This window comes from Dermatophagoides pteronyssinus, unplaced genomic scaffold, assembly GCF_027571235.1.
Source record: "Dermatophagoides pteronyssinus isolate colony J.1.1.1.1 unplaced genomic scaffold, Derpt_VIB-CSIC_2022.12 sq0019, whole genome shotgun sequence".
NCBI lineage: Eukaryota > Metazoa > Arthropoda > Arachnida > Sarcoptiformes > Pyroglyphidae > Dermatophagoides > Dermatophagoides pteronyssinus.
This window is the reverse complement of record NW_027461543.1, coordinates 475639-497545: the sequence shown is the minus strand read 5'-3', so window position 1 is coordinate 497545 and position 21907 is coordinate 475639. Positions and strand designations below refer to the sequence as shown.

At 30.6% G+C, this 21907-nt stretch overlaps 4 protein-coding genes and 3 long non-coding RNA genes across 11 annotated transcripts; 4 read left to right on the top strand and 3 right to left on the bottom strand.

Annotated features, from left to right (window-relative positions):
- Positions 1-722: 722 nt before the first annotated feature.
- Positions 723-5509, top strand: LOC113797106 (uncharacterized). The gene is made up of 4 exons (XM_027347439.2): positions 723-776; positions 937-1213; positions 1297-2061; positions 3917-5509. Exon 4 carries the CDS (start codon positions 4013-4015, stop codon positions 5162-5164), a length of 1152 nt encoding a protein of 383 aa, XP_027203240.2. The 5' UTR covers positions 723-776; positions 937-1213; positions 1297-2061; positions 3917-4012; the 3' UTR covers positions 5165-5509.
- Positions 5318-6752, bottom strand: LOC142645701 (uncharacterized). Its single transcript, XR_012846772.1, has 3 exons — positions 6519-6752; positions 5580-6439; positions 5318-5451 (listed from the first exon to the last, which is right to left on the bottom strand). It is a non-coding gene; the product is annotated as an uncharacterized LOC142645701 (long non-coding RNA).
- Positions 6439-9423, top strand: LOC142645700 (uncharacterized). Of its 4 annotated transcripts, none has more exons than XR_012846770.1 (3): positions 6439-6651; positions 6746-7307; positions 7373-9423. It is a non-coding gene; the product is annotated as an uncharacterized LOC142645700 (long non-coding RNA). The 4 variants fall into 4 exon arrangements; XR_012846771.1 differs by having other exon boundaries at positions 6741-7307; XR_012846768.1 differs by having other exon boundaries at positions 6439-6655.
- A 2967-nt stretch (positions 9424-12390) lies between these two features.
- Positions 12391-16208, top strand: LOC113797249 (lysosomal alpha-mannosidase-like). The gene is made up of 6 exons (XM_075822729.1): positions 12391-12746; positions 12811-12913; positions 12972-13121; positions 13238-14560; positions 14638-15861; positions 15954-16208. Exons 1-6 carry the CDS (start codon positions 12585-12587, stop codon positions 16055-16057), a joined length of 3066 nt encoding a protein of 1021 aa, XP_075678844.1. The 5' UTR covers positions 12391-12584; the 3' UTR covers positions 16058-16208.
- On the bottom strand, positions 16103-17271 carry LOC142645722 (uncharacterized). Its single transcript, XR_012846786.1, has 3 exons — positions 17159-17271; positions 16556-17100; positions 16103-16496 (listed from the first exon to the last, which is right to left on the bottom strand). It is a non-coding gene; the product is annotated as an uncharacterized LOC142645722 (long non-coding RNA).
- On the top strand, positions 16763-19324 carry LOC142645721 (uncharacterized). 2 transcript variants are annotated; one of them, XM_075822731.1, is made up of 4 exons: positions 16763-16880; positions 16964-17640; positions 17703-18391; positions 18462-19324. In XM_075822731.1, exons 2-4 carry the CDS (start codon positions 17077-17079, stop codon positions 19264-19266), a joined length of 2058 nt encoding a protein of 685 aa, XP_075678846.1. In that variant the 5' UTR covers positions 16763-16880; positions 16964-17076; the 3' UTR covers positions 19267-19324. The 2 variants fall into 2 exon arrangements, with proteins under 2 accessions (XP_075678846.1, XP_075678845.1); XM_075822730.1 differs by lacking the exon at positions 16763-16880 and having other exon boundaries at positions 16939-17640.
- LOC113797292 (pancreatic lipase-related protein 2-like) lies at positions 19241-20828 on the bottom strand. Its single transcript, XM_075822732.1, has 2 exons — positions 19785-20828; positions 19241-19672 (listed from the first exon to the last, which is right to left on the bottom strand). Exons 1-2 carry the CDS (start codon positions 20608-20610, stop codon positions 19365-19367), a joined length of 1134 nt encoding a protein of 377 aa, XP_075678847.1. The 5' UTR covers positions 20611-20828; the 3' UTR covers positions 19241-19364.
- Between the last annotated feature and the right edge of the window lie 1079 nt (positions 20829-21907).

Below are 21907 nucleotides of genomic sequence, written 5' to 3'. Positions count from 1 at the left end.
ACACGTGACACCAATATTATTTTTTATTTAAAAACGGCGATGTAAATAAAGATGATGAAAGATTTTTATTTCTGACACTTCATCATCATCATGGTTAAAGGCTAAAAATGAATCTCTATTCAAAGTCAATTTAATTTATGTTTATTTGACACGCGTGTTTTTCGACAAAAAAAAAATTTGTTTTTTGGATTCGGTGGTAATTCGGTAATCATCATCATCATCATCAACAAAAACACGTGGCAACACGTGATTCTTTCCTGTTGTTGTTGTTGTTGTTGACTGATTGACTGGACTTACTTAAACTAATTGAGCTATATTTTTTAATGGATGATGATGATAAACACGTGTAACCGCTTAAAGGTTTTGAAGTAAATATTTATTCAATTTCGACCAAGAAAAACAATTTCAAAAGGTCGATCACCCATTTTGTCCAAAGCTTGTGTGAAAATAGTTTTTTTTCAAAATTCAAATTGGCAATGAATCGATGATGATGGTGATGATGGTGATGAATGTTCATTCATCCATTTAAGAAGCTTTTTTTCAAGACGAAAAAAATCGCTTTTTGTCGAAAAAGAAAAAAAGATGTTTTCAAATTCAAATTTTTACTCACTCAATGACTATTTACACATGAACAACAGCAACAACCGATTTCAATTTGGATGAACAAAAAAAAACCTTTTTAAAATTGGAAACAGGAAATGATTTCTTTCGTTTCGTTTCGTTTCTGTTGAATTTCATTCATCGAAAATCAATGATGATGATGATCATTAAAAAAGGTAAAAAAAAAGAAAAAAAGAAAAAAATTGCAATTTGTCCCTGGGAACCTTGTTTTTGTTGTTTGGGGTCCCGCGACTATTTGCACACACTCTAACATTCGAATGTTTTTTTTTTTTTTTTTTGGTTAACATTCGAATTCGAATGTTTTTTTCTTCCAAGAACACAAAAATCACGATCATCACGCGAATCAAGATGATGATTGTGATAGTGTGTGTGTATCGCCCATCATCATTATGATTATGTAGTTAATCTATTTAAAGGCCATGTTTTTGTGTCCAATCTTGTTCAACAACAGGATGGTAATTATAATGATCATCATCATCATTGTGGTTTTTTTTGCCTAATTCAATTGATCGATATCATTATCGTTCAAATGAAATGGGGAAAGTGAACGGAAATGTCATATGATTATGATGATGATGATAAAGTTAACAAGGTATGATAATGATCATGATTATCTTGAAAAAATCGATGATGTTAAAATCAAATTTTTCCCATGGATTTTTTCTTTTCTTGAAGCACTTGTTGCCCGCCCACGATAATCGACCGATAAATTAGGATGTTTACATTGTATGTGGATTGTCCACTCACAAACAAAAACATTCGATTTTCATCAATCGTTCGATTGATGGATGTATAGATCGTGACCATTTTTTTGATTTTTTTTTCTGGTTTGTTTCAAACAATTTTGTTCGATGATTACCATCAATGGTGAAAAAATCGGGGACCACATAATCACAACGAGAAGGAGGAGTTGTCATTATTTGATCAAACACACAGTATTGCACCCCGAAAAAAAACCAGCAACAGACGACGATGGCAAAACCTTACTGCGCTAGTTATATATTATTCGTGGATCGTTTTTATTTTAATTTCAGTCAATGAAACGACCGAAAAAAAAATCCTGGTCATATAAAAACCTTGTCAAATTCAATTCATTCATTCATTTTTTTGTTCGTTTGGTTCGGTTCGGTGTTCTTCCGAAAAATCAACATTCCAATTTCATTTGCGACATTGTTGCGCAAAAAAAAAACGAACAAATTCAACTCGACTATTTCAACAGAAATTGGTTTTGTGTTTGTGTGTTTCGTGTGTATATTTAAACATCTTTTTCCGGAAACAATTGCTTTAGTGATTAACAAAAATCCAAAACGAAAAAAAAGTGAAATAAAATCCTTAAGTGACCAACGCCGGAAAAATCATCAAAATTTTCGAGAAAGTTTTCCGGTAAAGAAGAGTTTTCAAGAAATTTTTCAATTTCCAGAAAATTTCCCAATACAAAAGGTATGTTCTGATTTTCGTTTCTGATTTTTGAAATTTAATATTACACAATTTAAACCCACCAAAAAAAATTGTTTTTGACCTTTATTATTTTCTGACCAGAAAAAAAGGTAAAATGATATCAAATGAATCGAAAAAAAAGTTCAAAAAAAAAATTTTCCACTCGAATAACTCGATGTTGTTCAGGGTTGATATTTTGAGGGATTTTTTTTTTGTTTTGTTTCTTGATTTATTTCTGGTTGTGATTTTTTCGTTCATAACCCGTGTGTGTCATATGTCACACACACACACACACAGAGAGAGAGAAAAAAAATGAAACAAAACAGTCGTGTAAAGCCAAAAAAACTGACCATTATCATCATCAATAATTTGATTTTGGAACATTCGTTATGGACATATATGAATGGTCATTCGATATGGCTATTTCGATGAATTTTTTTTATTTTTATTTTTTTCATTATTTTTATTTGTTGGATCGAGGCTTGGCTTGTCTTGTATTTCATTGATTTTTTTTTTTTTTTGGCCAAGCGATTCGGTCATCCTGATAAGCCGATCTTATTACGATTTTTTTTTTATATTTTGCCTGGCCAGACATAGTAACACCCCACACACAGTCATAGAGAGAGAGAGAGAGGGTAATGTAATACTAACCATTGGTGTATCTCACCTTTGGTTTCTTCTTCAAGTGAAACAAAAAATCGAAGACAAAAAACTGAGAAATTCTTTGTCAATTTCTACACCAACAATGTCACCCGAATATAATTGTGAATTACTTGTGTTTGTGATTTTGAATTGATTATCAAACAATTCAGAAAATCTCGATGTTAGATTAATCGTTTTGACAGCTGTATAGACCAAGAGAGAGAGAGAGAGAGAAAGATTGCAGCAAAAAAAAAATATTGATTTTGATCTGATAAAGGTTAGGCAACTTTTTTTTCAGTTTCAAATCAGATAACCAGGGTGATTTTTGATTATGAATTTTTTTTTTTTTTTGATTCTGATAAAAAGATTGTCATTTTGCTTTTCCTAACTAAACGTTTTCCTTCCTTCGATCAATGAATGACAATGATGATGATGATGCCAAAGATATGATTGATTTTGATTTTTTGCATCAGATTGCATGATGGTGTATGGAAAGATTGACATATCGATGATAAGAGTTCATGTCGCTTCGTTATTGTCGCTGGAACAATACGGTTCGTTTGATTTAGATTTTTTTTTGATTGATTTATCCCATTGAATCAATGGTTGGTTAAATCAGAAGCTTTATTTTTTTTTTGTTGTTGGATGGCCATTGTCAATTTTCGAATCATAATAAAAGTAGGGTAATAGGTGTGTGTGTGTGTGTATATAGTGTTTGAACAAAATGTCCGTTATTGTTGAAATAGAATAGAATAGTCTTTGTTTGGTGTTCGATTTTTTTTTGTTGTTGTCAGTCTTCCTTGGTTTTCGGAGAAAAATTTAAAAATTTTTGATTAAATTTTTAATTTTTTTTCCTGTCCTGGTCAATGCATTATCGGTTAGTGATGATGGTCATCATGGTTTAATGAAAATCCATTATTGTTTGGTGTATTTTTTTTCTGTTTTGTTTGTTTCTGTCCATTTTGTGGACCACCTTGGATTTTTTTCCTCCCATTCAACAGCTACCTGAACAGAAAAAAAAATTAGCTTAGCTCAATTTTAAATATTTGAATAAGAATGATGTTGTGAAAATAGAAATTTTCTTCTTTTTTTCTTTCACCTTATATAAATATTTACAAAAAAAATTTTGATTTTCAAGCCAATTTTTCCAAGAAAATTTCTTTTAAATTTTGATTTTTTTTTCTCTCTCTCTTCCTATGATAATAATCATCGTCAGGAATTATTCAAATATTTACCCAAATACCAATCAACCGGACGTTTACGTTTTTAACCACTTGGCCTTTTCAAAAAACAATTTAACCGATCCAACAAAATGGATTCCAGAATGGCTAATTTTCTCAATAATCATCATTTGGTAAATCAAACAACAAATAAAATGCCTTTTATGAATCTATATCCACCACCTACAACTGATGATAACGTCGATCTAGCTACTGGAAACAACAACAACAACATGTTGATTGATAATCAGCCACAATCAACAACAACAACAATCGATAGTTATTTTCTAAATGATTTTGATGCTATCGATAGTATCGATGATTGTTTATTAGATTTGAATCAACTTCCAATTGATTCTAATCATCATTTTCAAATATTTAATCAACAACAACAACAAGATCCAAATTTGATGATTGCAAATGATGATTATGATTTTGTTACCGCTGTTGATCAAGAAAATGAAGAAATTCAAACCATAATGGATGCAACATCTACCACCACCACCACATCATCAACGGCTATGATACCAGAATCATCAAAACGAATAGTAAAAAATAATCGTAAAAAATCGGAGAAAAAACCACGACAACCTCGACAACAACAACATCAACGGAATACAAAACCTCGAATACGATCAAAAAGTCCATCATTGGTTGTTAAATTAAAACGAAATCGTCGCTTAAAAGCTAATGATCGTGAACGTAATCGTATGCATATGTTAAATAAAGCATTAGAACGTTTACGTTCAGTATTACCATCATCATTTACTGAAAATATTGATAATAATAATGATAATAATAATAATGATAATTTTAGTGATGATGGTAATAATAGTCAACATTCAAGTAATCAGAATAATAAAATGACTAAAATTGAAACATTACGTTTTGCACATGATTATATTTGGGCATTATCAGAAACATTACGATCATTGGATAGCCAACAACAACAACAAAATCATGATCAATTAATAAGTCCAACAACATTATCATCACCGATTCATTTAACCGATAGTCCACCATCATCATCTTCGTTATCATCTTCATCATCATCTTCAGATATTCTATATCAATCATCATCATCATCAATAAATCAATATGATCATTATTCACCAACAACATTATCATCAACAGCATCATTTTTTGATGAAAACATTACCAATCATAATCATCATAATCATCATCATATTAATCCAACAACAAAAATATCGGTCATAACGATGGCATCGAAAATTCATTCATGACCTTCACAGTTGACAACACCGAATCAAATCACCCTATATATAAATTAAAAAATACATCCATTACATCCATTCATTCAATTCATTTTATTTTTTTAAGAATGAAACATTACGTTACATTACACTACTCTACTGCCATATATAACTAATATACAATCTCTTTTTTCATTCCAAATTGATGTTATAAAAAGCATAAGACTTTGGCCTGTGATTCCTACACCTATCAATATTTTATACCAGCTTTTTTTTCCATATTTTTCTTCATAAATATCCACCCTCAACCAATTTTTCTATAAACATTTGAAAAAATGATTATTTTTTTATATATAAAAAAAATTTAAAATTCAATTTTTTTTTCTTTTGAAAAAAAATAATGATTATCAATGTGATTATTAACCCCTCTTAATGATTTTCTTACCTTATGGTCGTTGTTTTCAATGGTTGAAAACATACACACAACGAAACAGAAAAGGTCACTTTGTCAAAATTCATCGTAATAATAAGGTGTGCTGGAACGTTGATCTTCGTCGCAGTCGTCGTCATTCATTCATTCATTCGACCAATATTTATGGCAACAGCAGCAGAGCAGGTTGACATTGCTGAATTCATTTAATTTTTTCTTCTTTGCTTTTTTTTTGCCAATCCAACCAACCATCCCGATTTGACATTCATTTCGATTCACTTTTCGATTTAAGATTTGACAATTTTCTTCTTTTCAAATTTTTCTCCCTCTTTGCATTCATTCATTCATTGAGCGAATTGAATTTGAAAATGAATGGAAAAAAAGAAGCATAAATCCTCCTCGCTTTTTTCTTTTTTTTTCAATTTCATTTGATTCACATCCATTGTTTTGGATTCACCAAACAAAAAAAATGCCATTATTATCGTCGTCGTTTGATACCATTCTTCTTCTTTACCTTCCATCGTCTTTAGTCTTCGAACGAACGAACGAAAAAAAATTTCGAACGTATTAAAAAATTGACGGTCCCCTATTTCTTCCCTGGTTGTTCGATCCAAGTAGAAATAGTTGGCCATTGTTGTTGTTATTGTTTTCAATCAATTTTCTTCTTTTTTTGAATTTTTTTTTTTTGATTTTTCAGTTCGTTTCATGTTTTGTTATTGTTGTTCCAAATTTAATATGGAACACATAATGTTGGGTCATTTTCTTTTCTTTTCTTTTTTTCATTTTCATCATCATCATCATCATTTGAACCGTTAAACCACGTTACTCATATGCAAATCTTTTTTCTCGAAAAGAAAGAAAATTATATCGCGGCACTAAACAGAAAACAAAGCTAGAAAACGAAAAGAAAAATGGATAAACTAAGAGCTCTTTATACCTGGTACCGTACCTTACCTTTTACGTTAATGGCAATCATAAGATCCAATGTTGTTGATGATTTCGATGATTACGAGAGCCGGGCAAGTGTTTTTTTTTCACTTGAACAAAAAAATGAATGAAAAGTTTTTTTCGTTGAATTAATCCGTCGGTAGGTAAGATGAAAAAAAACTGAATGAATGAATTGAATATCTATGGGTTTTATTTTCGTTTCGTTTTCTTTTTTAAACCTCGGGTTAGAATAGGTTAGAATAACAAACATGATCGACTTAAGACTTTCTTTCATTTCATTTCATTGAATGAAAAAGGAAAAAGATTATGTTGATTCAATGCTTGTTGCTTTGCTTGTAAAAAAGACGACATTGAACATTGGAAACGAACGAGAAAGCCATCATCTTTATATTTTCGCCATTTCACCAAGTGAAATATTGAATTTTTTTTCTAAAATCGTCCTTGAAAAACAGCTTAATTCAGAAATAGCAGCCTTGCTTGCTTGATTATCATCAGCCGACCAGCAAGGAAGAAAAGGGTTACGATTTTCAAATCAGCCAAAACCTGATAATTCGATGTAATATGTGTAGTATGATCCGATTCATTCGAATGTTCGACTACCAAACCATAATACTTTTTCTGGATCAATTTTTTTTTCGTTCTAACCCTAACCCTAACCCTCTATTGGACTTTGGTTTGGTTAAATCTGATCACACAATACTTACAGTCGAACACTTTCTTAAAATCATTATCTACAACAGCGAAAAAAGAAAGAAAGGGTTAAGAGAAGGAAAGAGTTAAGAACCAAACCAATTTGTAAGTTTCGTATTTCACTAGCCAAAAATTCAATTCAATTTAATTCATTTGTCTCGTCCCTTTAGAAAATTTTTCAAAGCAAAATTCAAAAAAAAACAAATTGGTAATATGCTACCGTAGATTGATTTAAACTTTTTTTGAACAACAACAAAAAAATCACGATGAAACACGAGAACGGAACCCAACTACTAAATAACTGACCAAATAAGCTAAACAACGAAATTGAATATATATGGGGTTTCGATTTCATTTGATCATCAAATTTTTTTTTTGTTTTTTCAATGAAAAAAAAATGTTTGAAAGAAACCATAGAATCTGAATGAAAAAAAATGGAAAAAAAAAGAGTTATTGAATCCATCACCAAGTTTTCATTCATTCATTTTATTCAGTTTTATTCAAAACAACCAAACAAACAATGCTTTTTGGTGACCAATACAATCTCTTTCATTTTTCTTTTTCTTCTTCTTTTCAAGACCTTCAAAACAACATTATTCGCGTGCTGACCGTATTGTCGATGTGAATGAATGAATGAATGGACGACGAAGCTAGTTGGTTTTTGTGTTTGTTTGTTGTTTGTTGTTGTGTTTCTGGAACTGGTCGGCAATGACAATGAATCCGAAAAATATGAATGGTCAAAAGAAAGAAAAAAAGAAAAAATCAAATCAACAAACAAGCTATCGGATTCAATTCAAACAACAACAACAAAAAAAACTATTATCATCATCATCATCCAACAATGTTAGAATAGCCGAATGGTCAACAACGAAAAAAAAAATTTATTCGAACTTGTCAAACAAATTGGTCATTTTCATCGAAATAAACGAACAAATAAAGAAAAAAATTGTACAGGGTTCAGGTTCATTGCCATTTTCAAAATCGAAAAAAAAATTTCACGTTATAAACACGTGCTGGCTGGTTTTGTTTTGTTTTTTCCACCAAGGATAATCCATATAGAGCCGGATGGTTAATGACAAATGTCACACGAATGAAATGAATTTTATTTTTATTTAAAGGTGACAAATTTCATTTTTCACTTTGCCTCCCACACCAACAACAAATGAATTATGGACACAATCACAATTCGTTGGCTATTTTATTTTGCTTTGTTTTTGATTTTAAATTAGCGTTGTTCCTTTGGTGTATCATGGACACAAATAAATAAGAATTTTCGTTTGTTTGTTTGTCATAGAATTCGAGGCTAATAAATTTTTGTTTTTCTCCTTTTGTTTTGTCACACACAAGGTTGATGTAATTCAACCAAACACCACATTTATCATCATTATTATGAATTTCTATTGTTTCCTGTGAAAAAAATGAATGGAAAAATTATCGTCTTAATGGCCTTCATAATTAATAAAATGACAAAAGTTTTTTTCGAAAGAAATGACATTTGGATTTGCGATTCCAAAACCAAACCAAACTTTTTTTACATCATTTGAAAGTGATATGAAACAAAACAAAAAATTCTCACAACAAAACCTTCGATAATCGATATAATCGATAGTTTTTTGTCAATTTGTTTCAAGTTTTTTTTCAAAATGTCAATACTATCAATGTGTAAACAAAAACGACGGCGGTCATCTTTGGCTTTGTGTGTGGCCCCGAAATAAAAAAAAATGATCCAGCAAAAAAAAACACCGAGAGAAAGATGTATTTGTTTACCTTTGGTTGGTTTTTTATTTGCTATTTAAATAACAAATAAAAAACCACCGCCGCCGCTGTTTTATTAAGTTAATTTTGTTGGATTTTTTCTTTTTGCGGTCAAGTTGATCAAACAAAAAATCATCAACGAAAACATCAAACGACAGCCAAAATTGAAACATAATCGACCACCACCATCAATGAACCCAATGATCATATTGGGCAATGTAAATATAAGAATTTTTTTCGGTGAAAAAAAACTAACTTTTCAAACAATATTCATTCATTCATTCATCAAATAATGTTTGCTTTATCAAAGTCCACAAAAAAAAGAAATCACCGAAGAAATCTCAATTCGACCAACTAATCAATATCCGAAAATTTTTTTCCCTTTTCTAGAATAGCTAACGCCATCTAGTTTTTCTGAAATAAAAATTGTTTTCAAAAAAAAAACCAAATCAAAAAGACAGATGTGTCAGGCGCGCAAAAATAAGATGTTTTTATTTCGAAATGTTTTTGATCAAAAAAAAAAAAAAAAAAAATCAGATTTGTAATTAATATGATAGGGTGTGTGTTCGAGTGATAAGAGACCATGTAATTTGATATGACATGCAATCAATTCAATTTCGATTGATTGGCCATCGATCGATCGAATTGATTGCGAAAATGGATATCATTATCATTATCAAATCAATAAAATCGATTATTATCTACGTACGGAAGCATTTAAAGCTTAAAGCAAAATAAAACAAAACAAAATGATCAATTAGAAGATTTCCTAATTTTTTGTGTCCTTCCTTTGATGTTTATGGACCTTGATTTGTCGCCTTAAACTTTTTTTCTTTGATTTTTTTTTTTGATCAATTTTTTTTGATTGACATTTTTTTTGGTGACGATGACGATGATTGGATGTTTTTTTTCGTTTGAAATCGATCAATCGTTTTGAATTCGATCCAGGTGGACGAACAATCAAAACGAATTCGATTGTCCGGGTGATAGTCGTTTATTTCGTTTTTTGACCTAGTTTTTTTCTATGGAATTTAAACAAAACAATTTTTTTAAAAAAATATCGTTACCTAAACAACCAAAAATAACCATTTTTTGTTTCCAGATTCGATTCGATTTGTCATCATTCATTCCATTGACCATTACCATCATCATCATCATCATTAAATATCGATGTTTGACCATCGATGTTTTCGCTCCATCCAATCGATTATGATGATGATGGCTTCTCATATTAACACCTTTCAAATGTTGATGTTTTCTCTTCTTTTTTTCCAGAAATAAAAAAAAATCAAATTTCTCTTTGGCCAATTCAATCGACAAGTGAATTTTTTGTTCTCTCTCTTTTCACAGATTCATTTCTATCATATCATATTAATTGAATTGAATTTATCAGCTGCTTTTGTTGCTGTAAAATGATCTGGATGATGCTTTAAAAAAAATTTCCTTCCTTTATAACTAACTCAATCAGTCAGTCAGTCATTTAAGTCATTTTCATTCATTCATTCAAGTCGTGTCTCTTTCAATCACATCTTGTTGTTGTTGTTGATAATTTCATTCAGAAGAACATTATTTTTTTCAAAAAACAAAATACTTGTCCTTACTTTAGGTTTGTTTGTTTGTTTGTTAATTTGATTTGATTAAACAAAACAACAACAAAATTATAATGTTTGGCCCCCGAAGCTTCTTGTTTTGTTTTGTTTTGTTTTTTTCAGTTTTTTCATTCAAATGATTTTATTTGATGATGCGGCGACAACGATAACATCGGCATCATGATAAGATATTCAACAATGGCCATGATTAAACACAAACACACAACAAGGATGATGATGATGATGATAAAGATTTTTATTCCGTTTCTTTTTTTTTGATTTGATTTTTTGAATGTTCTTTTTTTTTCTCTTCTTATGTTTCTCATTGAAAGATGATGATAAGTGCGCGCCAAAAATTTTTTTTCGTAAACAAAAATCCACAAATCGTGATCATCGGCTTAAATGAAACTGGTTAGTAGGAAAAAAATCAGCAGCTGGTTAGCAAAAAGTCGCCAACCAACAAAATCCTACAGAATTTTTCATCATCATCATCATTACTCAACAAGGTTGTCGTTCTTCCATTCATTCATTCATCATTTGTCGTCGTCAGCATTGAATATGAATGAATGAATGAATGATCATGATTTGCAATTGAATATCGTCAGCAATTTTGATCAATGGTGTCATATCATTTTTCCAAAAAAAAAAATTTTTCGTTTTGTTTGATCATTTTTTTTTTTGGTTTGCCTCTTTGTCAATATATGATATGGTTGTGTCGTCAATATCTTCTCTTTTTTCATGATTCATTCCAATAATAATTCATTGATAATCGATTAATGATTTTGATGTTTGTTTTTTTGTTTGTTTGTTTATTTGTTCAATCTATTTTATCTATTTATCTCAATAGTTGAATGGAAAACTTTTTCTTCTTCTTTCTTCTTTCAAACGAATCTTTTTTTTCCAATGAAAAACATTGATCATTGATCGATTGATTGATTTCGAAACCAGCAACCAATATATGTTTATAATGTGTATACCAGACAACCATTTGATTAATATAAATTGATTTTGATCAATATTTTTTTTCAATTGATTTTCTTTCTTGATAATCGTTTGTTCAAGGCTCAACCAACCAAACAGTACAAAAAAAGATTTATTCGAAGAACATCAATTCGAATTGAATCAAATCGATTCAGGATCCATAAGGATTTTGATTTTCTCTTCTTTCGGTGTTTTTGTGTTTGATTGATTGTCTCTCTCTCCTTTTTTTTGCACTATATGATGAATGTAAGCAACAGTACTGTACCAGTATTTTTAGCCGATTAAAGAAACCAAATGATGATGATTCGGATTTTTTAGTTTTTTTTTATTTCACGACACTTCTGCAATGAAAATGATGCTTAGTATGACATAAATTGAAAAATCAAAAATCAAATTTTTTTTTCTGCATACCTTTTCTGGATTTTTAGTTTGTTTTTGATGATTTGTGTGTTTTTTTTTTTTTTTGAATCCTGAACCACCAACGAAATCACCATTGCCAATCAACACGACCCAGAAGTAATGAACATGTGATGATGATAAAATTATTGGTGTGAATGTCTTTGTGTGAAGAAAAAAATCCATAAATCATCATCATAAGCGAAAAAAATTGTATATGGCATCAAATGACTGACTGACTTACTTTTTTTTTTCTGTTAACTTCGTAAAACGGGATCGTGAATTGTTGGTGTGAATATTATTATCATCATTATCATCACCAGCGCATCATTGACCGAAGTCAAAGTCATCGACGAAGAAAAAAAAAAGAATACGATCATTGTGTTGTCTTCTTCTTCATCATCATCATTCAATCATCAATTGTCTTTGTGCGTGTTGTTGTCGTTGTCGATGTCTTCGTTTCCTTGTGTGCGTTAAATGATATCATTTGAAATGAAGAAATGATCATTAACCATCAACGACACAATCATCATAATCACCATAAAAAACAATCAATTTGATTTAGTTTATTTTTTTTTCATTTTTTTCATTTCCAAAAATCCTTTTTGGTTCAAATAACGGAAGTTTTTTTTTCTCGTTTGCTGTTCGAATTCGAATTCGAATGTTTTCCATGATGAATCATTCATATAGTACGAAACATCATTATTATCAACAATCTCGAAATGGTTTTTTTATGAATCTATTTTCATCAATCTTAATTTTATTATTTTTTATAATAATTTTTCTAAATTATCGATCAACAGTTGATGCACATTATTGTCAGGTAATGTTTTAATTAATTAATCTTTAATTTTTAATTAAAAATTCTTCAAATTTTCAAAATTTAGTCGTGTGCACCAACATTACCGGGTGTATTGAATGTTCATATTGTTTGTCATACACATTTAGATACCGGTTGGGTACATACATATGATCAATATTATCATCGATGTAAGTTAATTTTGGGTTTTTTGTTTTAATTCCGAACTTATTTAATTTTCCTGAATAGATATTCCGGTTATTTATAATTCGGTTATTGAAAGTCTTGCACAACATCCTCGTCGTAGATTTATTGTTGTTGAAACATCATTCTTTTCACGATGGTATCAAAATCAACCACGTACTGTACAATTAGTTGTACATGAATTAGTTAATTCAGGTCAGTTAAAAAATGTTTATGTTTATGTTTTGTTTTGTTTTGTTTTGTTGTTGCTATCTCGGTTGTTGCTCATATCATGAATAATTCATTTTTTCTTTCATTTTTTTGTTACATAGGACAATTGGAATTTATAAGCGGTGGTTGGAGTATGAATGATGAAGCAACAGCCCATTATGCATCAATTATTGATAATTTATCATTAGGTGTAAAATGGTTGAATCAAACATTTGGTCAATGTGGCCTAACAAAAACCGGTTGGCAAATTGATCCGTTTGGTCATTCACGTGAACAAGCATCATTATTTTCCCAGATGGGATTTGATTCATTATTTGTTGGTCGTATTGATCATCAGGATAAAAATCTACGTGAACGTATGCGTACATTAGAATTTATATGGAAATCATCACCAAGTATTGGTGAAAAATGTGACATTTTTACCGGTGTCTTACCGAATGTTTATTGGCCACCAAAAGGTTTTTGTTTCGATATAAATTGTTTTGATGAAACATTAAATCAACAGAATATAATGCGAAAAGCACGAGAATTTATTCAAACAGTCAAAAATCAAGCAAGTCAATATGCAACAAATCATACGATCATTACAATGGGTATGGATTTTTATTATCAAGCATCGGAAAAATGGTATATGAATCTGGATTATCTGATCGATGCTGTTAATTCAATGACAGCAACGGAAAAAGTTAATGTTATTTATTCAACACCATCATGTTATGCACGTGCATTAAATCAATTGAATCGTCGTTGGCCAATAAAATTGGATGATTTTTTTCCATATGCTGATGCACCTGAAGCATATTGGACCGGTTATTTTACTAGTCGACCATCATTAAAATTTGCAATCAAAAAAGGTGCCAATTTATTACAAGCATCCAATCAATTGAATGTATTATCAATGCGTGGTCATGATCATACAAAATATATTCAAGATTTAAAAGAAGTAATGGGAATTCTACAACATCATGATGCTGTAACCGGTACATGTAAACAATATGTTAATGATGATTATCAACGAATGCTTTCGCAGGCAAGTGATAAAGCCGAACAATCAATAATATCATCATATATGACATTAATACAAGCCAAAACTGCACCCGGACAATCGATTATTGGTTTTTGTCGTGATATGAATGTATCACAATGTCATTATACTGAATTTATTGAAGATCATCTGAGTACAATAATGAGTATTTATAATCCAATTGCACATTCATTACGGCATTTTGTACGTGTTCCGGTTAAAAATCAACAATATAAAGTTATCGATCATAATGAACATTTAATTCCATCACAATTAGTACCGATACATCCAAAAATTTTATCATTAAAAGAAAGAAATTCATTAGCAACACATGAATTAGTATTTATGTCCACGTTGGATCCATTGGGTATTTCAAGTTATTTGATTACCAAAATGAATGGTAAGTCCCTTGATGATTTTATGTTTTTCTTCAATAATTTTGTAATTTTGAAATTCCAAAAATCATGACTTTTTTAGATTATGGATCATCCGAAATATCGGAAAGTATGCTTTCAAATGGTCAGGATGTATTTTTACATAATGGTAGAATTGGTATATTAATCGATGGTCTTACTGGTTTTATTAAGGAAATTCAACTACCTACCGGTGAAAATGTACCATTTGTTCAAACATTTTGGTATTATAAAGCATCAAGTAGATATTCAGGTGATAAACCATCCGGTGCTTATGTATTTAAACCATCACATAAAAATCCACATATAGTGAATACAAAATCATCATATAAAATTTATCGTGGTACATTAGTTGATGAAGTACATCAAGTATTCACGGAATGGTGTACCCAGGTTATACGTTTATATAAAAATTATAATTATATTGAATTTGATTGGGTTATCGGGCCGATTCCTACTGGGAAATTTCCCGATGAAACTGGTTTAGAAATTATCACTAAATATGAAACAAATTTCCAAAATAAACAAACATTTTTTACCGATTCGAATGGCCGTGAAACAATTCGTCGTATTCGTCATCATCGACCAACATGGGAATTGTTTACCGAAGAAGAAGTATCAAGTAATTATTATCCAGTAACAAGTTGGACATTCATACGGGATTTAAGTAAAAATATCCAGATGACAATATTGACGGATCGATCACAAGGTGCAACCAGTATGGTTGATGGTGTTATTGAAATGATGTTACATCGTCGTCTTTTATTTGATGATGGTTATGGTATGGAAGAAGCATTGAATGAACCTGGCCATAATTCTGAAGGTTTAATTGTACGTGGTAAACATCGTGTTATTTTGGATAAAATTCAAGAAAGTGTTCGATTTATGCGTAAACTAAGTAAAACAACATCATGGATACCAGTTTATTTGTTTCGTAATGTACCAGCACGTTATGGACCAAGTTTAATTGTTGGTTTGAATACGAATGGAATTCGTGAAAAATTACCCGTTAATATTCATCTTTTATCATTAGAACAATGGAATGAACAAAATATCCTAATACGTTTAGAACATTTTTATGAAATTAATGAAGATTTAAAATATTCACAAGAAACAATGGTACGATTATCCGAATTATTTACAAATTTTATTATTGTTGATGTTATGGAAATGAATTTACTTGGTACGGAAACATTGGAACAAAGTGAACAAAATAAAATGAAATGGACTGCCGAATTAGATCCATATGAAAATTATACAATGGTTTTAAGTTCTAGTTTTACACGTGGTAAGTGTTTTTTTATTTATTCGATTGATAATTTACCAATTTTTTTAACCCTATTTCTTTTTTTAACCCTATTTTTTTCCCCCGGAAAAAAGATTCTCAAACAATACGACGTGATAGTACGGGAAGTTTTTCCATATTATTCAAACCGATGCAAATACGAACATTTTTGATTCGAATTAGGCCACGTATTTATTAAAACAAAAAAACAAAACAAAATTTTTTGTTGCCAAAATCAAGTTGATTTTTTTTACAGAAAAAAAAACATCAACTTTTTATTTATATTTGTAATGTATGATGACAATTTTTTTTTACCAAAATGATATTCGTTGACCTTGTTGTTGTTTTTTTTCCAAATAATATACCTTATTATTCTTTTTAAAAATAAATTAAATTATTCATTTTTTTGTTTGTTTCTTGGTAAACAATGAAAAGATAATTTTTTGTTTTTTTTGAAATGAATCTTTGGGCTTGGTTGATTTCATTTGTGTGTATATTTGTGGCTATATTTACCCGAAACTGGTTTAAAAAAAAAAGTTTTTCTCATTCGAATCGGAGAAGAGATGATGATTTGTCTGGAAAATCCCGAATCGAATACCATTGGAAGTAATGATGATGATAATTTCTTCGGGGAAAACCTGACCAAGTCAAAGGTGATCATCATTTGTTTCTTTGCACTCACTTTTTATTATCTTACCTGCCGTCCACAAAAAAAAAGTCGTGACCTAGTTTGTCGTTCTTTTTTATCTTGTTCATTTTGAAAAAAAACAGCGTAAATTCCCAGCAATCAAAATTGCGAATACGAAGAAACAGAAAGAAAGAAACTTGTCTCCTTGTTTGCGAAGATCTTCGTCGACGAAACGAAAAGTTTGTACGAAAAAGAGAGTAAAAGTTTCTTTGTTTTGTTGTTGTTACTCCTTCTCAATGGCAAAAAAAACGAAACAAGGATGGTTTCTTCTTGGGTTTTTTTTTCGTTTGTTTGTCGAATATATAAAGGGAAAGAATCGATGATCATTTCGATGGTAAGATTCATTTTTTCGTCGTTGTGACAAAAAAAAACTTAGCTTAAAAATTTCGACAATGATTTTTTTGAAATCGATTCTAGTGGTGATCATTGCTGGCTTTACATTGGCTACAAATTCGACAAACGATGATAATCCAACAACGACAACGGCACCAACGACAACCATAATCTATGATGATTCTCGTGGTCGTTCAATGTATAACGATGATGATCAACAACTACCAAGACAAGGACGTATTATTAATGATGAAAAAATTTCAATCAAAGGATTCATACCGATTGTTGGTTTAGCATCTACCAATGATAAATTATCATCAAACAATGGTGATGATAATCGAAATATTGATAAACGAAATAATCAACCATCATTATCATCATACGATGATAATGTTGATCATGAATCAATTCCACAACATCAGGCTGGACCTGAAGATCAACGATTTATTGGTGCTGCATTACAAGGTTTGATTGGAAATTTTGCCGGTGGTAATATGGTTGGTTCGATTCAAAGACCAATATCGAATCAACAACAACAACAACAATCGATATTACAACGAAAAATCGATTGTATTTGTGTTCCATTTTATATGTGTCGAAATGGTTTCCTTGTTGGTTCGACTATCGATCCATATAATAATCTTAATCAACAACGTAAAAATGATCAACAACAACAACAACAACAATTTGATGATGATATGATTTATGCTGCAATCAATGAACGAAGTTTAGATGGTAATTCTAATCATCAACAAAATAATGTAAGTTATTCGATTGATTTCATTTGATTGAAAATTTCAATGTTTTTTTCCTATTCGAAAAGACCAAGAAATTTACTGAAGAAATACTCGAACGTATGATTGGTTCAAGTTCATCATCATTGAATCGTCAAATTACCGATAAATGTGGCCTATTACGAACTTGTTGTCAACAACAACGATCATCATCATCATCGTTTAATTTAAATCCAATGATTATGAATGATCAACAATTGAATTTTGATTATATTGGTTCAAATATACCTGGTTATGTTGGACAATCATCACATTATCGACCAACACATCAATCACCATTGGAACAGGTTTATCACCATACTCATAATCATCATCAACATCAACAACAATATCAACCAGTACCGATAAAAGCTAATCGGCCACGACCACCACCACCTTCACATTATCGACCACCAAAAGTAATACATTCATTACATAGTCATTCGATACCATCATATGATCATACAATTCAACCATCATTACCAATACCGATACGAAATGAACATTTACCACGACCATCATCCAATTTGGCATATCAAAATTGTGGCCAAAGACAATCGATCGGTATTAATGGTCGTGTACAGAATCTTAACTATCATCAATCATCAACTGAATTTGCTGAATTTCCATGGCAAGTTGCCATATTAAAACGAATCGGTCCATCCGATAATCTTTATGTTTGTGGTGGTGCATTGATTAGTTCGGGTTTTATTATGACAGCTGCTCATTGTATTAAAAAGTATGTTGTTGTTTTTTTTGTTCTGTTTACATCATTATCTAATCACAAAAAAACTTTTAAATTCTTTCAGATTTCAGGCACAAGATTTAAAAATACGTTTAGGTGAATGGGATGTACATCGTGAAGATGAATTCTATCCATATGTAGAGAAAAATGTTGAAGAAATTTTTATACATCCAAATTTTGTACCACGTAATCTAATGAATGATGTTGCTCTATTGAAATTAGATACAGAATTAGATTTAAGTCAACATCCACATATATCACCAATTTGTATGCCACAATCATATGATTCATTTTCTGGTCAACGTTGTTATGTTGCTGGTTGGGGTAAAAATGCATTTGGTCATCAAGGTGAATATCAAAGTGTATTGATGAAAGTTGATCTACCAGTATTGGATACACGAATTTGTGAAAATCAATTAAAACAAACAAAATTGGGTTATAATTTTCGATTAGATCGTTCGATGATTTGTGCCGGTGGTGAACCAGGTAAAGATGCATGTGAAGGTGATGGTGGTAGTGGATTAGTTTGTGAATCAAATGGTGAATGGAATGTTGTCGGTTTGGTTAGCTGGGGTTTAGGCTGTGGTCAAGGTGGTGTACCTGGTGTTTATACAAATGTTGGCCATATTCGTCATTGGGTTGATAAAATTATTCTACCATATTATAATAATCATCATAATCATCATCATCATCATCAGATCTCAAAATCAATTCCAAATTTTAATGAATTAATTAATGAACGAAGTTTAAATAATGAAAATCAACAACAGATACTCAATGATACAATGTTGGTAACACCGAAAATCACTGATAATGACAACAACAACAACAACAGTACCAAAATTGAAAATAAAGAAAAATCAAATTAAAATTTTGTATCTTGTAATTTATGCCTTTTTTTGTAATCGATCTTTATAATTAATAATAATAATAATAACAATTTTTTTTTTTGGTTAATTAAAAAAAATTAATTACTATCACAAAATGGATATTTATCACTGGTTAATAGATAATGTAAACCATGTGATCGTAAAAAGTGGAATGATTGATAACCCATTTCACCGTCTTTTTGTTTACATTTACCATCCAAATAATTTTGATAATTATCACATGGATGTCCAATAAAATGACATTGTTTTTGAGCACTTAATGATGCTTCGAAATATCGAACCGATGTTTTATGACTGCATGCAATACCTGTTCCAACAGGACATGGTGGTTGTCGTACAATACCACCGTTTGGATAGAAATCAATATGTGCATATGGCAGTGATTCTCAACCAGTGTGCCGCGGCACTTTAGTGTGCCGCGAAATTCTGAAAATGCAACTGTTATATATTTAAAAATTTTAAAATTGTGCCGCGACAACAAAAAGGTTGAGAATCACTGGCATATGGTGATGTAAAACCTAATTGACCAGCTAATATATCACCACCGGTTGTTGTATGAATAGCATCAACATAATCAGCATCATCTTTGGTTAGAAAAGCACCTTCTCTTCCTTCGAATGATGGTGCAGCCGAATCTAATCCGGTAATACGACCAAATTTCCATTTATATTCACTACGTGACCATTTACCGCCAAAACCTGCGACCTGACCACCCAATGAAAAACCGATCAGATAGAATTTTTCTGGATCCATTTTAATTGATTTATGTATTTCGTTGCATAGATGAGCAATTTGACGTCCAACTACTTGCGTATTGGTTGCTGCCTGTGTATAGGCCGGTGCTGTTGCTCCATGTTTCCAATCAACCATAATAACCGTACCAATTTCTGATGATCGATATTTCAGTAACGAATCTTTTGCATCCATCAATATTTCATCCGTATGTGATTCAGCAAAACCATGAATAATGAATGCAATTTTCTTGCTAGTATCGATAACATTGAATGTATCCGGTTTATATGGATCGACTTCATGTTCAGTATCAATTTTACCAGGTTTGAATGCTAAAAATTTTGTTTTAATATGCTTCGGTGATTGTGGTAACAATAGAACATGTCCCATAGGGCCATCTAAACTGAAACATCCAATATCATCATAGCAAACGTGCCGGCTTTCACAAACTGGACATCCACCAGGTGACAGATTTCTTGTTGAATTATAGATTGAATGAACAATATAATCATCATTATTATGATCAAATGATAAAGGTATGGCCAATAATCCCGGCAATAGACAAACGAAAATGATGGTTAAAAGTTGCATTTTTTTGACAATGTTTTCACGGTGTTAATGAAACAAAGGGATAATGATGAATGATTAATGATTGTAGAATAATGATCCATTTAAATACAAAAGAAAAAATAGGATTCCTGTAGCTAGACATCGGATGTTTTTGACGGATCTACTATCTTAAGATGTTAAGTTCATTGATATATTGGGGAAATCGAATGATAATCTATGTTAAAAAAAAAAAAAAAAATAAATTGAGTCCCATCGAACCCTTGATTATCAATGTCATTGTTGATTGTAATCGATAAGGTGTTTCTAAAATCGGTTCTTTTAATCATCATTACCTAATAAGGATGATGATAATTGAAAAAAAAATTTGAAGTGTTTATCAATCGATTAAAAAAAGAACTGACCTTTGTATTAAGAAATGTTCCTTTTTTTTGTCGGTTTGATTAAAAAATGATGATAACCAAAATTATGAAATTCCGATGATAGATGGCGCAAAATAGTTGATATTCGAATTATTTAGTTTTTTCAAAAGATTTCCATTCATTCATCAAATTCGAATTGTAAATTCGATCTAATCAATTTTAGCCAGAAAAAAAACATTTCATTTTCATTTAGATTCATCAACTAATCATCATTGATTTGTTGATGACGAAAGCGAATCAATTTTTTTCGGATGCACAGATCAATTGATTTGATTTGATTGTTTTTTTTCTGGCTTTAAAAATAATGAATGGTAACAAACGAGAGAAAAAAAGAGAAAAAAAAGAAAAGAAAATCAATCATTAATATGAACAATGGTCTCTCGCTCAATTCAAATATTCAAAATAGATGACGATGATGATAATAATAATTACCCGAAAACTAAACTTTGAAAAAAACAAACTAAAATGATGATGATGACCGCAAACATGAATATTATTTAAATGCATCGATTTTTTTCCAACTTACTTTATCCATATTTATGATGATAGTTGAATGAAAAAAAAACCGGAGCATTGATCGGATCGATGATCATCATTGCCATCATCATCAAAATCAATCGATCATCAAAAAGATAATCTCTCTTCAAACCATTGTTTTGCATTCGTTCAGCGCCATAAATCGAAATGATCGTTGTTGAAATTAACAATGATGATGATGATGAGCCAAAAAAAATGTCTATTTCAACTCGATTTAATTTTTCGGTAGAAAATGGCTCTGTGTCAAAATAGAAAATTAAAGTTTTAATTAGATCAGTAGCTGAAGACAAAAATCGTTATCATTACCATTAACAGCACACAACACATCCGTTCATGTTGTTATTGAAATTATCATTGAGAAT